We start from the raw sequence: 16,919 nt of genomic DNA, 5'->3' as shown, positions 1-16,919 counted from the left end.
AACTCTGTAAATTTAGTTATATCAATAGGTTCTCAATGGTTGAGACTAGAATGCACTTTATCTCTGTGGTACTGAATTACTCACATATAGAGCTATATATCATATGAATATATTAATACCACCAGGTCCTTTTTAGACCTAAAATTAGAAAGCTAATGGAAAATTAAGATGTTTTCACACTGTTGTATATGAACATTCCTAAATTCCTAGCTTATGCTATCTTGTGGGGGAAAAAATCCTTTACTAAAAACAAAGCAAACCCTTCAAATATAATTAAAAATAAAATTTAGTTTTAAACCAACTTACAGTATTGGTATTTTCCACATCCACAAAGACTAGCATATTGCCCCCTCGGCCCTCCTCATCTTCAAGAGAATTACTTCTGCAGACAGTGGCTCGTACATTCAAAGATCGGCTGGTACAAATAACTGCAGTGTGTCTTAATATTCTATGCCTGAAGAAATATAAAATTGCAAATTTAACGGAAGAACCTCTCCATTTCTTATGATTCTCTAATTCCAAAAAAAGCTTTTAAAACCTAATTGCTCCCAGGGCCATTTATACTCTAAAACAAAGACAAAAACAGAGTGTAATACAGTAAAATTATCTAGTTAGCATAACTTCATTTCAATTCTTTCTTCTCAATTTGGAAGGAAACTAATAGTCTCCCAGACTCCAGGCATGTCTGCTCACTAAACTCATCAGTACAGCACATGAAAATAATTTTCATGTAACAATGTCCTGATTATGCTACTTCTCTGATAATGGTTCTAAAGCAACTGATCCCTTATCAAGTAAACCCCAAACTTTCACCTGGCCTTGAAGGCCCTCTGCAACAGAGCTTTTTACATTTCAATATTAATTCCCCTTTACTACTTCTTTTTTCTAATATTATCTCCTAAATTTCTTTTTTTTTTTTTAAGTACAACTAAAATACAATGTCCTAAGAGTTTCAGGGATAAATCATATTGATTCAGTATTTGTATACACTATGAAATGATTCCTTTGGTAAATCTAGTTACCATGTCATCATACAAAGCTATTGTAATATTACTGACTATAGTCCTAATACTGCAGATTACATCCCATGACTTATTTTAGAAATGGAAGTTTATACCTCTTAATCCCCTTCATCTGTTTCACCTGCACCCCCCCAATCTCCTCCCCACTCTGACAACCAGCAGCTTCTTCCTTGTGTTTATGAGTCTGTTTCTGTTTTGTTTTTTTTTGGATTCCACATGTAGGTGAAAAAATATGGTCTTTCTCTGTCTTATTTTACTTAGCATATACCTTCTAGGTTCACCTGGGTTATCACAAGTGGCAAGATTTGATTCTCTCTTATGGCTGAGTAACATTTGTGTGTGTGCGTGCGCACACATGCCGCATCTTCTTCATCCTTACAGATGGGACACCTAGGTTGCCTCAGTGTCTTGGCTATTGTAAACAATACTGCAATGAACATAGGGGTGTATATATCTCTTTGGATTGGTGGCTTTGTTTTCTTCAGATAAATACCCAGAATTGGAACTGCTGGATCATATGGTAGTTCTATTGTAGTTTTTTTGCTGTTTTATGTAGTTCTGTTGCTGTTTTCCATAAGAAGCTGTACCAATTCATATTTCCACCAAGTGTATGTGCTTTCCTTTTTCTCTACAACCTCACCAACACTTACTATTTTGTCTTTTTAATAACAGCTAATCTGACAAGTACAAGGTAACATATCACTGTGATTTTGATTTTTCAATTCCCTGATTAGTGATGCTGAGCATCCTTTCATGTGTCTGTTGGCCACCTGTAGGTCGTCTTTTGAAAAATGTCTTAGATCCCCTGTCCATTTTTTAATTTTTTATATTAAATTGTGTTAAGTTCTCTGTATATTTTGGATTATAACCCCTTATTCAATGCGTGATTTGCAAATACCTTCTCCCATTCAGTAGAATGCCTTTTTGTTTTGCTGATGTTCTCCTTCACTGGGCAAAGGCTTTCTAGTTTAGTGTGATCCCATTTGTTTTAGCTTTTGTTGCCCCTGCCTGAATAGACCCCAAAAAGACATTGCTAAGATCAATGATCGTCAAAGAGCTCACTGCCTAGGTTTTTTTCTAGAAGTTTTATGCTTTCAAGTCTTACATTCACATCTTTAATCCATTTTGAATTTATTTTTGTGTATGGTATAAGATAATGGTCCAGTTTTCCCAATATCATTTATTGAAGAAACTATCTTCTCCATTATATACTCTTGCTTCTTTTGTCATAGATTAATTGACCACATACACATACATTTATTTCTGGGCTCTCTATTCTGTCCTATTGACCTGTGTCTATTTTTGTGTCAGTCTCATACTGCAGTGATTACTATAGCTTTGTTGCACAGTTTGAAATCAGGGCATGACAGCTCCAGCTTTATTCTTTTCCTCAAGATTACTTTGACTGTTTAGGGTCTTTTATGGTTCCATACAAATTTTAGGATTCTTTGTTCTAGTTCTATAAAACATGACATTGGTATTCTGATGAGGATTACACTGAATCTGTAGAGTGCTTTGCATAATCTGAACATTTTAACAATATTAATTCTTCCAATTCAGGAACACAGTGTATCTTTCCATTTGTTTGTGTCATCGCAATTTCTTTCATCGGTGTCTTATAGTTTTCAGAGTACAGGTATTTTACCTCCTTGGTTAAATTTATTCCTAAGTATTCTTTTTTATGCAACTGTAAATAAGACTGTTTTCTTAATTTCTCTGATACTTCATTATTACAGTATAGAAATGCAATCAATCTCTGTATGCTAATTTTGTATCCTACAACTTTACTGAATTCATTTATTAGTTCTAACAGTTTCCCCTTTACTTCTTTTACACATTTTTTACACTATAACCAAACTAATTATACTCAGTTTATAATTCCTAATTTACAAATCTTCATTTACATACAGTCATTCCCTGGAATATCCACTACTTTCTTGCCCATCCCCCTTGATATCCAAATTCTGAAATCCTTACTTTCTTTGGAAGCTCATTTTACCACTACTGTATTCCGCAAAGCCTTCCCCGACTGCCTCGGCCAGAGTATACTCTATTGTCTTCTGAAGGAGAATTAATATTTACTGAGTATCTAAAATGTCCCCATTCTTATAAAAACTGTTATTTTGCCCTCACAATAAGTCTTAAAACATATTTAAAATATTCCATTAATAAATGAAGTAACAAGGGGCGCCTGGGTGGCTCAGTGGTTTAAAGCCTCTGCCTTCAGCTCAGGTCATGATTCCAGGGTCCTGGGATCGAGCCCCCACATCCGGCTCTCTGCTCAGCAGGGAGCCTGCTTCCTCCTCTCTCTCTCTCTCTCTCTCTGCCTACTTGTGATCTCTGTCTGTTAAATAAATAAATAAAATCTTCAAAAAAATGGAGTAACAAAATCATTCCTAGTTAATTTTATAAAAATGACAATGGCATTATCACAAATAAAATAACTGCTGTTTAATAATATATAGGCCACCAACCCTTGTGAGCACCAAGGTTTGATTTCTTCGGTGAGCCGCATTACAACCCCACCCTAATCATCTGTTCTACAAATATATACTTTTTTCCCCACACATTCTCAGGAGTTAGGAGAGAGCACAAGGGTTAAGAAAAGGTGAAACACAGTAATTTTCTTGAAACAGGATGACTATAGCAGGTTGTCTTCATATACAAATGGTACCAGTGAATTTCATTATTATGTGATAACTTTGGCCAGAGTACTTGGTTTTATTAAAGAATCATGAAGTTTGTAAATAAAAGACACTGAAAAGGTTAGGTAGCCTCATTTTTTGTACTTTCGGCTACTTAGAACTTATATTAGGGACAGGCTCAAATATGAATATCATGCGTAATTTGGAAGGGGATAATTTCTTAAGAAACAATGATATGTTAACAAATACCAAAATGTTTATTTGAATTTGTACATATACATTAAACACAGGTTAAATCTAGAAAGTTTTATAATACTCACCGTATTTTAGGCTGCTTTTGAACACTTTCATAGTAAAACAAAAAATTAATTTCATGGACACCTTCTTCATCTGGCCCACGTAACCACATTGGTAGCTGAACTGAAGCTCCAGGTAGAAGAACAGTGTCAGGAAGGGGAACAGGAATCACCTCTGGCTGACTCCCTATGCCAATGCCAAAGTCTACAGAGGAAGCTGATGATACGAGTGCTGTACACACAGAGGTAGAATCTGTCACAATAGTCTTGTAAGCACTACAGTTCTCAGAAGCTGAGGGACTTAGTGGTGTTAGAACAGCTGTGTTACCACCAAAAGTAAAGAACTCTGGACGTTTAGAAACAACCTTCAGTCCAGTAAGAGGACATTTGCTGACGTTGACAAATTCTACATATGCTTTTCGGATTTCTCCACAGAGGAGCCCTGTAGGAAAATGTATAAAGAACACCTGCATTGGAGGGAAAAAATATCATTATATTGTCTGTTAAAAATTCCAAACCTCTAGTGAGTAACAATTTAAGATGCTATATTTCTTTACTAAAGGTTTACAATTATTTTATTAATTCTCTTTGATATCTCCCTGAATATATAGCAATTAACACTCCATTTTACAAAAGATGAGACAGAGATCAATGCTATTCAGTAGCAGATTACAGAGTTATGAATTAAAAATAAAACATCAGTGACAAGTGAGCTATGAACAAACCAACCGTGTAGACTATGGACAAGTTAGTTACAAGTAATTTAACATGGCTATGTGAATTAACTATCAGTTGAAAAGTCCTTATTCAAGGTCAACTTGAAAATAATTCAACCAATTTTTACACATCATTAAGATGCAAAAATACACCAGAGATCTTTTAAAAGGAAACAATGTATAGATCCATGATTCCATATCCATAACTTTAAAACCTAAAAAGCTCTGAACAACCTCAAACTTTTAGTAACTCACATGGGAGTGAAACCTGATCTGACTTACCCTTTCCCATTCAGTATGACATTCATGTGGTTCATTCACACAATATTAATATGCTTGATTTCCAGATGCTACCACAAACCCAGTAGCGGTGACATAACACTTTGGATATAAACACACACACACACACAATTTCTAAAAATTAAGGATAAAAAATGATTTCCAACACATATCTAGCCTCAGGATTTCAGATAAGTGAATGTGAAGCTGTACTAGAGAAGGAGAAATAAGGGCTAACAAAATCACCTATTAAGTTATTTGTACTTAAAAGATACTTAAGTGTAAATGTCAGATACTGACAATATCTAAGAAAAAAGGAATATAAAGGTACAAGTATAGAAAAAAAAATGTTCTAATACAGTTTTGGCTGACAGTCCCACAGGAGTTATTAAAATCTAGTGGAAATACTTATTTTTTTTTTTAAGATTTTATTTGAGAGAGAGAGATAGCAAGAGAGCATGGTGGGGAGGGGAGAAGCAGCCCCCAACACAGGGCTCAATCCCAGGACCCTGGGACCACAACCTGAGAAGAAGGCAGACACCTAACCAACTGAGCCATCCCCGGAAATATCTACGTTTATTAATCTAAATTTGAATGGAAATTCACTATGGCTACAGTCTTAAGAAGCAGATAAATTCTGCAGACATCAGAAGGTTTAAAAACAAGTATGAGAAAATAAGGAATTACTGTAGTGTAGAAATCTAAAACACAGGTTAAGAAAAAAAAAAAACAGGCATGGGATTATATTTAAGATGCTGACTATGTATTGATTTAGCCAGTGTCAAATAAACTTAGTCAAGTAAGTTAAAATTTGTGAAGGAATGTAAATTTTGAGGTAATATGTCAAAAACAGTTGAAAGAGTACTGCAAAGACACAGTAAAATACACAGACACATGAATACCGTCAAGGCTAAGGCATTAGTAAAATGGAAAGGGTGCTGGAATTAGCAGAACAGTGATGGACCATGTGTAGATATTCTGTAACGTACCTTCAGAACAAAAATTTTACTAAATATTGGCTCTTTAAGAATAATCAGTAATCTAGCCCTTACTTCAAACATATAGATGCTAAAAGTCCTTTTGGTGACAGCTTCAAATTTAAATGGCAAATAAGATTAAGACTCAGGACTCTCATTTCCACTAATTTATCCTGAAGCTGTTAAGTGTGTGAGTAGAAAATGATATGCATAAGGTTATTCACTGTGGTTTTATCTGTTAACAGTGAATGACTGGAACCAAATCAAATGTCTACCACACAAGTCTCACTGAATAATATATACAACATAATGCCTATATACACAACATATACACAACATAATGCTTACACAGTGGGGACTCAAAGAGGACTGCTCTTCTACTTTTCTTTTTTTAAGATTTTACTTATTTATTTGACAGAGCTCACACACAAGCAGGGGGAGTGGGAGAGGGAGAAGCAGGCTCTCTTATCCAAAAAAGCCATTGATTTTAATAAAGTCACTGATTTTAATAAACAAAGTGTTTCTTAAATGTATTTTCACAATTTCCATTAATAATCTGAGGTTTATATATTATAACCTGGCTGTGATTTTTCTTTGTGAATTGGATCTATTTAACCTAACTTAATAATAATTAAAAAGTATGGTTCAATGTAGTATCAGTAACTTCAAAGTCTAAAATTAATTGACTGAAAATACTATGACCTTACAGATAATTATTAATCCATGAAATTTTAAAAAGTGAAATACCTCCAATAGCGGCATCTCCTCTGTGATAATGGGATCTAAACGTCGATCAGGACCGTATTTAATAGACGTTTTCTCTTCTTTTGTATTGTTAAGTCGAGGACCTTGAATTTCTAAATCCTGTCTCCCTCGGACTGACATACTCAAGGAATGTTTTCCTGAAACAAAAAACAATCAATGCCCTAAAATAATTTGATATGTTAAATGACACCAATTTAGCTTAAATACTATAGCTTTCAGATTATTTCTAGAAGAATCCTAAACAATTATTGAGTGGCATGGTTAATCAAAGAATTAAGCGCATTTTATTTTTATGTTTAACCACACCCCTATATGTGGATTAATTTCTCATTAGGATTTACTTGTTTTACATATACAAAATACATTAGAAGGGAATAAATTTGTTTATTTTTGCAGCAATGGCAGAGTTTAAAACAACCCAAATAACCTAAGTGACTTTGTTAAGGTACATTAAACCTATTTTTTTTAAAAACACCTCATTTTCATTCATTTGTTTATGGAGACTTAATTACTAGTTTTCTATCTGTTTAGTAAAGCTATAGTTTTACCTGTGTGACATCCAGGAAGAGCACCAATACCATCTACTGTCATGCAGCCCTGAATAGTGCCAAGATTATAAACAACTCCCAGAATATGCAGCTCCCCTATGTGATGGGGAAAGAGCTTTAGTCTTGCCTGTGGAGATATTTAAGCCACTCTTATTATGTTTTCATAATATCTTAAATAGCGCAATACTTAAATTTTGCAATATTGTAAAAATATAAACTCATGACCTAAACTTTTGAATAATCAATTAATTTCTTATTTTGAAAAGCATCTTCTTCAAAAGAAGATACAGGCTTGGATCTTCATTAACACTCCGAGTCAACAAAAAAACAAAATATTCTGGTCAAGCAAACGTTACATGAAATTACCACACTGACCACCTCCAAAAAAGCAAAAAGTTTTCATCAGGCTTCTTTGGAAATTAACAAACCAAAGACCACTGCAAATCTCCTCTTTCCACCAATTTCCTCTTATGCAATTCCTATTTCCTAACCTTCCAAATTTTAGCTTTTAAGAAAACTAGACTATAAAATAAACTGAATTGATTTTTTTAAATGTTTGCATCTTACTTTTTGAAAAGCTTAAGACAAAAAAAACAATAAAATAGTTACCACTTTAGATTCTTCACTATTAATTAAAAATTCTGAAATAACTTCAGTTCCAATCATTACAGGTTCACCTGTTACCTGAAAAATAAATTATTTTGTAAAATATACACTCTAATGAATAAAGTACCAGAATATTAACATTCCTATACATCAATACTTAAGAACAGTAACAATAATTATAGTTAGCATTTATTAGGTTCTTACTATGTGCTAAGCAATAGCAAAGTGTTTAACTTTCACACCTGGAGTAAAGCCACACAATAGCAGAATGCGTGCTATACACATTTTTTCATTTCACTCAGTCCAATTCAAGTGAGGAGGGTAAGTGAGCTACTCAGTTGCAGCCACCAAGAGGACAAAACTTCAACAAATAAAGTTCAGTTACTAATCATCAACAATGGCCAAAATGGACACTTAATCTTGCAATCAGAAGAAATTTCTCCATCTTTTACTCTGATTAGCCTCTTTTTCCAAATTAGCCAATTATAAAAAAAGTAATGGCACCTAAACAAGACGCATAAAAGACCGGTAGCCAATAAGGGCAGTAAGAGCAAAAAAAGCCTGCGTCCTCCAATTCAAGGACTTCTGTAAGAGACTATAATCTCTGGTCATGTAACAAAGCAGAGTTAACTGATTTACACTTGGGCTAAAGCTGGTCCTCACAAACACTGTTTTACTTTTACCATGAAGTGAGTTACTTCACACAATAAATAAAAATTACATTTCCCTAAATTCCAGGCCAGCATCTTAATCCATCAGCAGAAGCTTATGAAGAAACCCAAAGAGTTTAAAACTTACATGAAAAAGTGTAACTTAATTATACACAATGAAAATTTTCACTCAACTTTAATAAACCTCCTTTAAAATCTAGCAGTATACAGACTAATACACTTAAAAAGCTAATGGATCTTTTAAAAAAACTTTCCCAAGAGTAAACAGTTTATAGACTTCTAATTTATATTCTAGGCATCTAAAAAACATTAGAAAAATTCAAGAGGTTGCTAAAATTCCAGTCAGAAGATGAGCCTACAAAATCTCAATCTTTCAAACTTTTCACAATGAGTATAAATAATCACAAAACACCTTTAATGGACTTAACCAACAAGACTTTATATAAGGCAATCCTTAAATATCAAAATACTTCAAGAGAAATAATTTATACTAAAGTTAGTATGACATACATCTTCTTACAAGTTCTCCCTCCATAAATCAATGCCAAAATGTTGGGATATTTCCCAGTTCCAAAATAATATTTACCACATTTCTAAAGTATATAGCAAGGTAGTATAAAAAAGTAAAAGTTATACAGCAAATATTGGTGAATAACCTAATAAATGGGTGAAAAATGTACCATCCCAGTTATTTGTTACAATCAGTATGGTAACAGAAAATATTTATTCAAGTCACTGCTGTTTCAAAAATAACTTATCTCAAATAAACAGCTTATTAATAGACATGACTAAGAAAAGAAAAAGATAATGTATATATAAAGACAAGCCACAAAAAAGGAAATACAAGAACTTCAACTTCACCAGAAATTAATGAATGAGATGGAAAATAACAAAATAGCATTTTTCTTACCTATCGAATCAGTAATTTTTTTTTGTTTTTTTTTTTAATAAGTAAGAACATTTAATGCAGCAAAGATGAGATATGCAATCCCATGTGCTGTTAGTGAAAAGCCTACTGGTATAACCTTTTGGAAAACTAATAGAGTACTAAAATACTTATTCCCTAAATGTTTTAACTTCATGCCCAGGAATCTTTACTATAGAAATTATCAGGATAAAATACTGTACACCCAAATTTTTACCACTGTATGATGATGATAGTAAACAAACGGAAACTTCTACAACTATCAGTGGAGAGATACTAGAGGAGCTTACAGGTCATCCACGGTGGAATATTATACAGAAATGAAATACTGAGACATTTTACTATCAAAATATGCATATGAATCAACAAAATAAAAAAAAACAACATAATATGAAAGAATCCCATATATGAGAGAAAACAAAAAAATGGAAATGACTGGGAAGATACAGAAAAGCGTTAAAGTGGTTATTTCTAAATACTGAGAAGACAGTTTTATTTTTTATGTTCTTTGTATACTCAATTTTCAACAGTAAGTGTATGTCATACTTTTTATAACTTGGGAAAATAAGCATAAAAAAGAATAAGTATAGCTCACTGAACAGAAAAAATTGAAATGTTATGCAACTATTACTGAAACATGCTTATTACAAATACCTTTTAATAACTTACTAGTTCTTTAACTTCTTCATTATCCTTTCCACTACTATCTTTGGGTTGAAACTTCCACAGCAATGACAAATCAGTCAACAAAAGTGGAACCTTCAAAGGATTTCTAAAAGCCACTTCCACTGTTATTGGTTCTACAAAAGAAAGGCCTAAATTAATAACTAATAAACCCCACCTATTACCCTATGCTTCAATTCTCTTAACACACCTTACTTTCACAGCTCTGCATTTCTGCCTAGACTATCCCTTACCACCTTATACATGTCCATTTATTCAGGATTCAGTTTTAAAATGACTTCCTCTAAGGGAGCCTGGGTGGCTTAGTCAGTTAAACAGCTGTCTAAGCTCAGATCATGATCTCAGGGTCCTGGAATCAAGCACCACATCGGGCTCTCCGGTCAGCAGGAAATCTGCTTCTCCCTCTCACTCTCCCTCTATGCTCTCTCTCTCTAATAAATAAAATCTTAAGGGGAAAAAAAAAAAGACTTCCTCTAGAAGATTTCCCCCCAATTTCTATGTACTAACAAATGTCATTCTCTCTTCTATATTCCAATAGCACACTATATGTACCAGTATCAGAGCCCACAATGCCTAGTTTTACACATGCAACTCACTAAGTTATGTTTCCAAATTTATTTTTTCAAGCCTTCTGGTCTATCTGCTATAAGTAAAACAAACAAAAAACCATGAATAAAAATTCAAGTATATCACCTTCTACAACTGCCAGTGGAAATCTTGAGTTATCCGAGTAACTATTCAAACAGTATTGTGTGGGGTAGAAATTGGTTGGAATTACTCCTCTGTTAACCACAGCTACAACCTGTTCTTCAAGTTCTCGCCACTGCTGAGAGGACTCAGAATCATACTCCTGATCAAGACTTACATGAGTGGCTGCTTGCTTTTCACCTAAAAAAAAAAAGTCACAATTAAGCACATATATACTAACACTTTCCCTCAAATGAGACATACTTTAAAAATTCAAGGTAGCCAAACAAATATATATATACACACTCACTCGTGCCTGTTTAATTACCTGAGAGAAAAATATTCTCTTAATAACCCTAGCCTAAATGGAACTTGACTTATAATATTCTTGTTCTTTTCTTCTTAACTCTGAAAGAATGTATTTTTCTTAATATTTCACAATTTCATATAAAATACTTCAAACACACAGAAACACATGGAGAATAACAAATATTTATACACTGAAACTTAACAAATGTCAACGTTTGTCATAAGATCCCAAATATTCTTTATGTTACAAATAATTACAGTCCTCTGTGTAACCCTCCCAAATCCTACTTCTCTCCTTCATCTCCACTAGCACTTCTTCCCAGAACTATTCCAAAACTGAAATACAGTGTTTTCATCCATATTTTTTACTTTGCCACATATTAGTGTATACATAAACAATGTATGCGTAGTATGAATTGGTTTGACACTAGAAATTTATATAAATGGAATTACATTTGATTGATCATTCTGTAACTTTTTTCACTCAACATTATGGTGTATTATCCATACTGAAACATATAGAACAATTTCATTCATGTCCTACAGCATGAATCCATTACATAAATATGCCAAAATTTATCAGTTCATCTCCTCTATTGTTCCAGTTTTTTTTGCTATTAAAACCATTCCTGCCATAAACATTTTCATAAATATACATATATATATATATATTTTAAGATTTATTTATTTATTTTAAAGAGAGAGAGGAACAAGTAAGGGCAGAGAGAGTCTCAGACTCCGCATTGAGCACGGAGCCCAATACACAGCATGATCCTAGGACACTGAGACCACGACCCAACCCGAAACCAAGAGTTGGACACTTAACCGACTGCACCACTCAGGCACCCACTGATAAATATTTTTAAATTTTATATTAAATCTCAAGGAGAAACATATTAATAAGTTCAAATATAAGAATGCTTAGAATTACAAAGTTTACTTTAACATATTTACACTTTTGGCCCAGTAGTGCCATTCTAAGGCTCAATCCTAAGAAAATAAGCCTGTATTTTAAAAAGTCTTACAAGAAGAGCAGAATATTGGCAACTGTTCTCTGCTACTACATATATTTGAAATTTCTATAACAAAAAGTTAAGAAAACAAGTTTTAGGGGTGTCTGGGTGGCTCAGTGAGTTAAGCCACTGTCTTCAGCTAGGTCATGATCCCAGAGTCCTGGGATAGAGTCCCATATCGGGCTTCCCTTGCTCTGCAAGGAGTCTGCCTCTCCCTCTCCCTCTGCCTGCCTCTCCCCCTCCCTCCGCCTGCCTCTCCCCCTGCTTGTGCTCTCTCTCTTTCTCTCTGTCAAATAAAATAAAAATCTTTAAAAAAAAGAGTTTTATCCACAAAAATGTCCATCAAACATAATTTTTTATAAGAAAAAGAAGGAAACAGTCCAACTATTAGCAAATATTAAATATTAAAGTACTTCATTTATATGTATTGAATAAAGTATCTTACAGTCATTAAAAATGTTCAATAAGACTATTTGAAAAAACCCATTATAATTGTAGCTATTTTGTTTTTATTTTTAGCTTTTAGAGCTGGAAGGAAAACCCTGAAGTACTGGTTATCTTCAGTTGGCAGAATGATAAGTGATACAGTACAAAGTTATTTATTTTCAAATATGCTTTAGCAATTACAACATCATTTCTTAAATAAAGAAAAAAAACACTTAAAAAAATAGTCACTATGTAACAAGGCCAAATAAAATTTACAAACCATCTGCTGGTCGTCTGTCGTGGCCAAAGAAAACCCGTGTTGCTGAACTGTTAATATACGGTAAAGGTAGCTGTGGTAAAGGACCATCTGGTGATAGCTGACTTACATTCTAGGAGAAATACAGAAGAAGAATTTTTTGAGAAAATTCCACTTTCTTTATATTTGCCTTCTCATTCTTTAATATGTAAGGAATTAAAAATATGTAAAGCAAGAATATTAAAATAAAGAACTACTAGTTTTACTTAATATATCAGCCATAAACTTTTAAATAACATTTATTCTAGCCAAGAGAATCTTCCTAAAGTTCCTCAGCTAATTGGCTCTCTTTGGATGTGAAAACTTCCAAATACTACTGTATGCACTTTACTTCCTGTGACTCTTCACAGCATCATATCTGTCAAAATTCTAACCCATTTGATCTCAAATTAGTAAGGAATGAAAGCATATTTTCTGCAGAATAGATAAAATATCCATTATTCACAAGTCTGGAAGAAAAAATTTTTAAATTTGAAAAAATTTTAAACTTAAAAAATTTGAAAGGTAAGTTTTTCCCTAAAACAATGTTTTGTATTTTCTAACCTCCTGTCTCAGTGAAGTATTTTTCCTTCTTATTAATTTTTATGGGTTAGACCATAATATGGCCACTTCCCATAGACACATAACCTTTTCATCTTTCATAGGGAAAAGGAATGTACTTTTTCCAAAGGATGGTATGAAGACCCAATATGTTATAAAATTTGTTATGATTCAAAAAAAATAATAATGAAGAAGGAGCCCAGAAAGTCACGGCATCTCTTCCTTTTTTTTCTTTTTAAGTTCCAAGAATAGGCACAGATCAAATGTTTATGGAATATTAAAATTCCCTTTTAAAGATCTGTAGAAGGGCAATGGAACTCAGATCTATGGCCAAAGGGCATAATGCCACATTTTATTATGACAGATAATTACATAAATTCTAAGAAAACCATTTTATTGAACTCCTACTAAAGGAGTTTTTTGCTTTTTTTTAACTAAAAATAATGACTTAAATTTTAATATCTGCTACTGAAAACAAGTATTCACCTTGTAAACATAAAGATACTCTCTGAGGAAGGCCCCTTGTTGAGCAGCAGATTGTTTACTTTCATTGATTAAAATATGCCTAAAAGCAGACACAGCATTGTCCAGTTGCCTAAGGGTATACGACTGGCGGCCAATAGTGAAGTTAATATGATCCTCTGCAAGAGACCAGCCTTTTCCCTTGTAAACTTGCATGGCTTGACAATAACAGCGTAAAGCATGCTTTTTCTGAAAGAAAATAAACAAAAAGTATTAAAATCCAAATTTCTCTTGGACTAGGAAAAGTAAACACACACATAATCACGAACCTGGTAACTGGTGCTTCTAACAAAGACTAGAATGATGAAACAATGAAACTAACATTTATGAAGACCCCTTTGCAATTATTACTAAAAAATAAGAGGTCCTGAAGCAGGCAAGTGACTGCTTTGTCCAAGAGCAGGAAGACTAAGAAGTCAAAAATAATCATGACTTTATGAAAAACCATCTGGGAGTTTTCAGAGAGTAGCATACAGAGTCATATATTAGGTTGTTATTTTGTAACTGAGAACTATCTTACTGATTGTGTTATGGTCATCTCTATACCACTGCACTGGGCTGAATGCTAACTAAACTACGATTTCGTTTGGTAGTAAGAGTATGGTATATTCTTTTGCCCACTGCTACATTCTGCCACACCTGTGAGCAGATATTTGGCATTAATTGCCTATTACTGACACCCTCTGAACTCAGACAACCTCTATCTTAAAACTGGGATTTGGTACCAAAGAAGAGGCTTCACTCCACTAACTCTGCTTCAGAGTGTACTCTTGTACCTAACTCCCCTCTCCAGGGTGGATTACAACTTTGTATCCTGTACAGCCAGAACTGCTTGTTTTTTTTTTTAAGAAAATGTTTTCCTGGTAAAAAATTAAAGCAAATCAAAATCATCTGCCACTTAATAGCATGCAATTTAAGAACTCAGTCTCTCTTCTGTGATATTCCTACAAAGATACCCAATCTGAATCTCATTGTGAGGAAACACCAAACACCAAACAAACTGAGAGACACTCTATAAAAATAATTGGCCTGTAATCTTCAAAAGTATCAAGGTCATAATGTCAAAGGATCTTTCTGAACAGGATCCTTATGCTATAAAGGATATTTATGGGACAACTGTCAAAACCTGCATAAGGTTGGAGGATTAGCTAGTGGTACTGTGTCAGTATTAAGTTCTTGATTTGATTGATGTATTATGGTTATAGAGGAGAAAAACTCTTGTTTCTAGAAAATGGGAAATACATCCTGAAATATTTGGGAGTAATGAGGCACCAGGTAGATAACTATCAAATCACTCAGGTAAAGTTTCTGAACTGTACTTATAACTTTTTCATAAGTTTGAGAATGTTTCAAAATAATTTTAAGTGATATTTCTTGATCTCCATACTTCCTTTAGCAAAAAGGAACACAAATACTGAGTCTTAAAAACTGAGATACAAGAAACAATATGTCAAAATGTTGAGTTCAAGTGCATTTTTACGATTTCTTGGAAAAGCATCTAGAGATTTAAAAGGTAACAAGGATTTAAAGTCTGCCTTTTAAAGTAAAAATTGAAACAGGGGTATGTTGTGTCTAGGGGTATACGGGACACAAACACATACACCCTCTCTAGCACTTTCTTAAATCTTTTACCAATTTTAATCTTTGGAAATGCCAATTCCTTTTTTTAAATTCCTTTTACTTGTTGATAATTCTTACTGGAAAACTTAACGGTAAAAAAAGGAGCTATTAAAAAATGCTGCGGACAAGATAAGCAATTTGGCACAAACTCTCAGAGAGGACTGAGAAATGGCCTTTCTATATACACATAATCTTCTCTAACGTCCTCTAATCCCAGCCAACAACACACATTTTAATGGAAATGTCATAAAAAGTGCTGCTTCTGAGGAACAACTTGGCCTCACTGACAACTATTTTTGTTCTATGTCCCACCTTCCAAGGAAGATACTGTTCTTGACCAAATACAATAGGACATATATTTATTTTTCCAATAGAAAAGCATTTCTAGTTATACTTTTAGTTTCTATATACTGTCTGAGAAAGAGATTTTCTAGATGCAGGGTTATATACAGAGTGGTCACAAAATACAGAAATGGGTTACCCTGGAATCACTAACTCCACAAGATAACTGAGTTAAAGATGATTAATAAGAGGGTGCCCAGGTGGCTCAGATGGTTAGGCATCTGCCTTTGGCTTTGGGTCATGATCTCCAGGTCCTGGGATTGAGCCCCATATTGTGGGGGGGGGGGGTCCCCAGCTCAGCAGGGAGTCTGCTTCTCCCTCTCCCTCTGCCGCCCCCTGCTTGTGCTATCCCTGTCTTTCTCAAATGAATAAACAAAATCTTAAAGAAAAAAAAAAGATGATTAATGAGCCAAATAGTAAATGTATGTCAACCTACTACAAAGGTAGCATTTTTAATTTGCATGTATTTCCTAGAAGTAACATGTCCTATAATCTCAGAAGATGAAATATGAGTGGTTGTTTCCAATTCCAATGACGTCATCATGTTCATAAATGAAACCATTCATAAAAGTGGACAAAGATGTGGAAAAGGATGACTTATTTTTAATAAGAGACAATGGATCATTCCTAATGGGGTATTTAATTTTCCTCCCAAACAAAGGGAACCACATGCTTATTACATTTTGAATAAAACATTTTTAAATGACAATAAACAATGGGATAACATGTTTCAGATGCATTTGCATTTACTATGGAAGAAGAGCTATGAGAAATGATACTTTAAAATTTTGTTCCCCTCTAGAACCTGAGAAATTCTAGTTGATGGAGTGTATCAATTATTATAAATTGATATATTAAAAAGATATTTAATTTTATAAATATTTTTACAGTTTTGCATCTAATATAAAGCAATTTCACCTATTTTCTAACTTGCCAGTTTCCAAAAATAGAGGAAGGAACCCAATCGTGAAATACTTGTTTTTTTAAAATCATGGCATTTTTACATGAAA

The 16,919-nt window shown here is 33.6% G+C and overlaps 1 protein-coding gene across 1 annotated transcript in view; it reads right to left on the bottom strand.

Moving 5' to 3' along the window:
- The window catches only part of TRAPPC8 (trafficking protein particle complex subunit 8), a 75,452-nt gene that overhangs the window by 21,330 nt on the left and 37,203 nt on the right, over nt 1-16,919 (bottom strand). The window contains exons 13-21 of the mRNA XM_080821022.1: nt 13,912-14,136; nt 12,850-12,958; nt 10,828-11,022; nt 10,120-10,250; nt 7,858-7,932; nt 7,249-7,375; nt 6,683-6,837; nt 3,988-4,430; nt 307-454 (exon numbers count right to left, since the gene is read on the bottom strand). Coding sequence (XP_080677148.1) covers nt 307-454; nt 3,988-4,430; nt 6,683-6,837; nt 7,249-7,375; nt 7,858-7,932; nt 10,120-10,250; nt 10,828-11,022; nt 12,850-12,958; nt 13,912-14,136 — 1,608 coding nt within the window. The remainder of the gene's footprint in view (nt 1-306; nt 455-3,987; nt 4,431-6,682; nt 6,838-7,248; nt 7,376-7,857; nt 7,933-10,119; nt 10,251-10,827; nt 11,023-12,849; nt 12,959-13,911; nt 14,137-16,919) is intronic.

The sequence above is a fragment of the Martes martes genome (assembly GCF_963455335.1).
Source record: "Martes martes genome assembly, chromosome: 13".
NCBI lineage: Eukaryota > Metazoa > Chordata > Mammalia > Carnivora > Mustelidae > Martes > Martes martes.
Note: the sequence above shows the minus strand (reverse complement) of the source record. Positions and strands in the feature narration are given on the sequence as shown.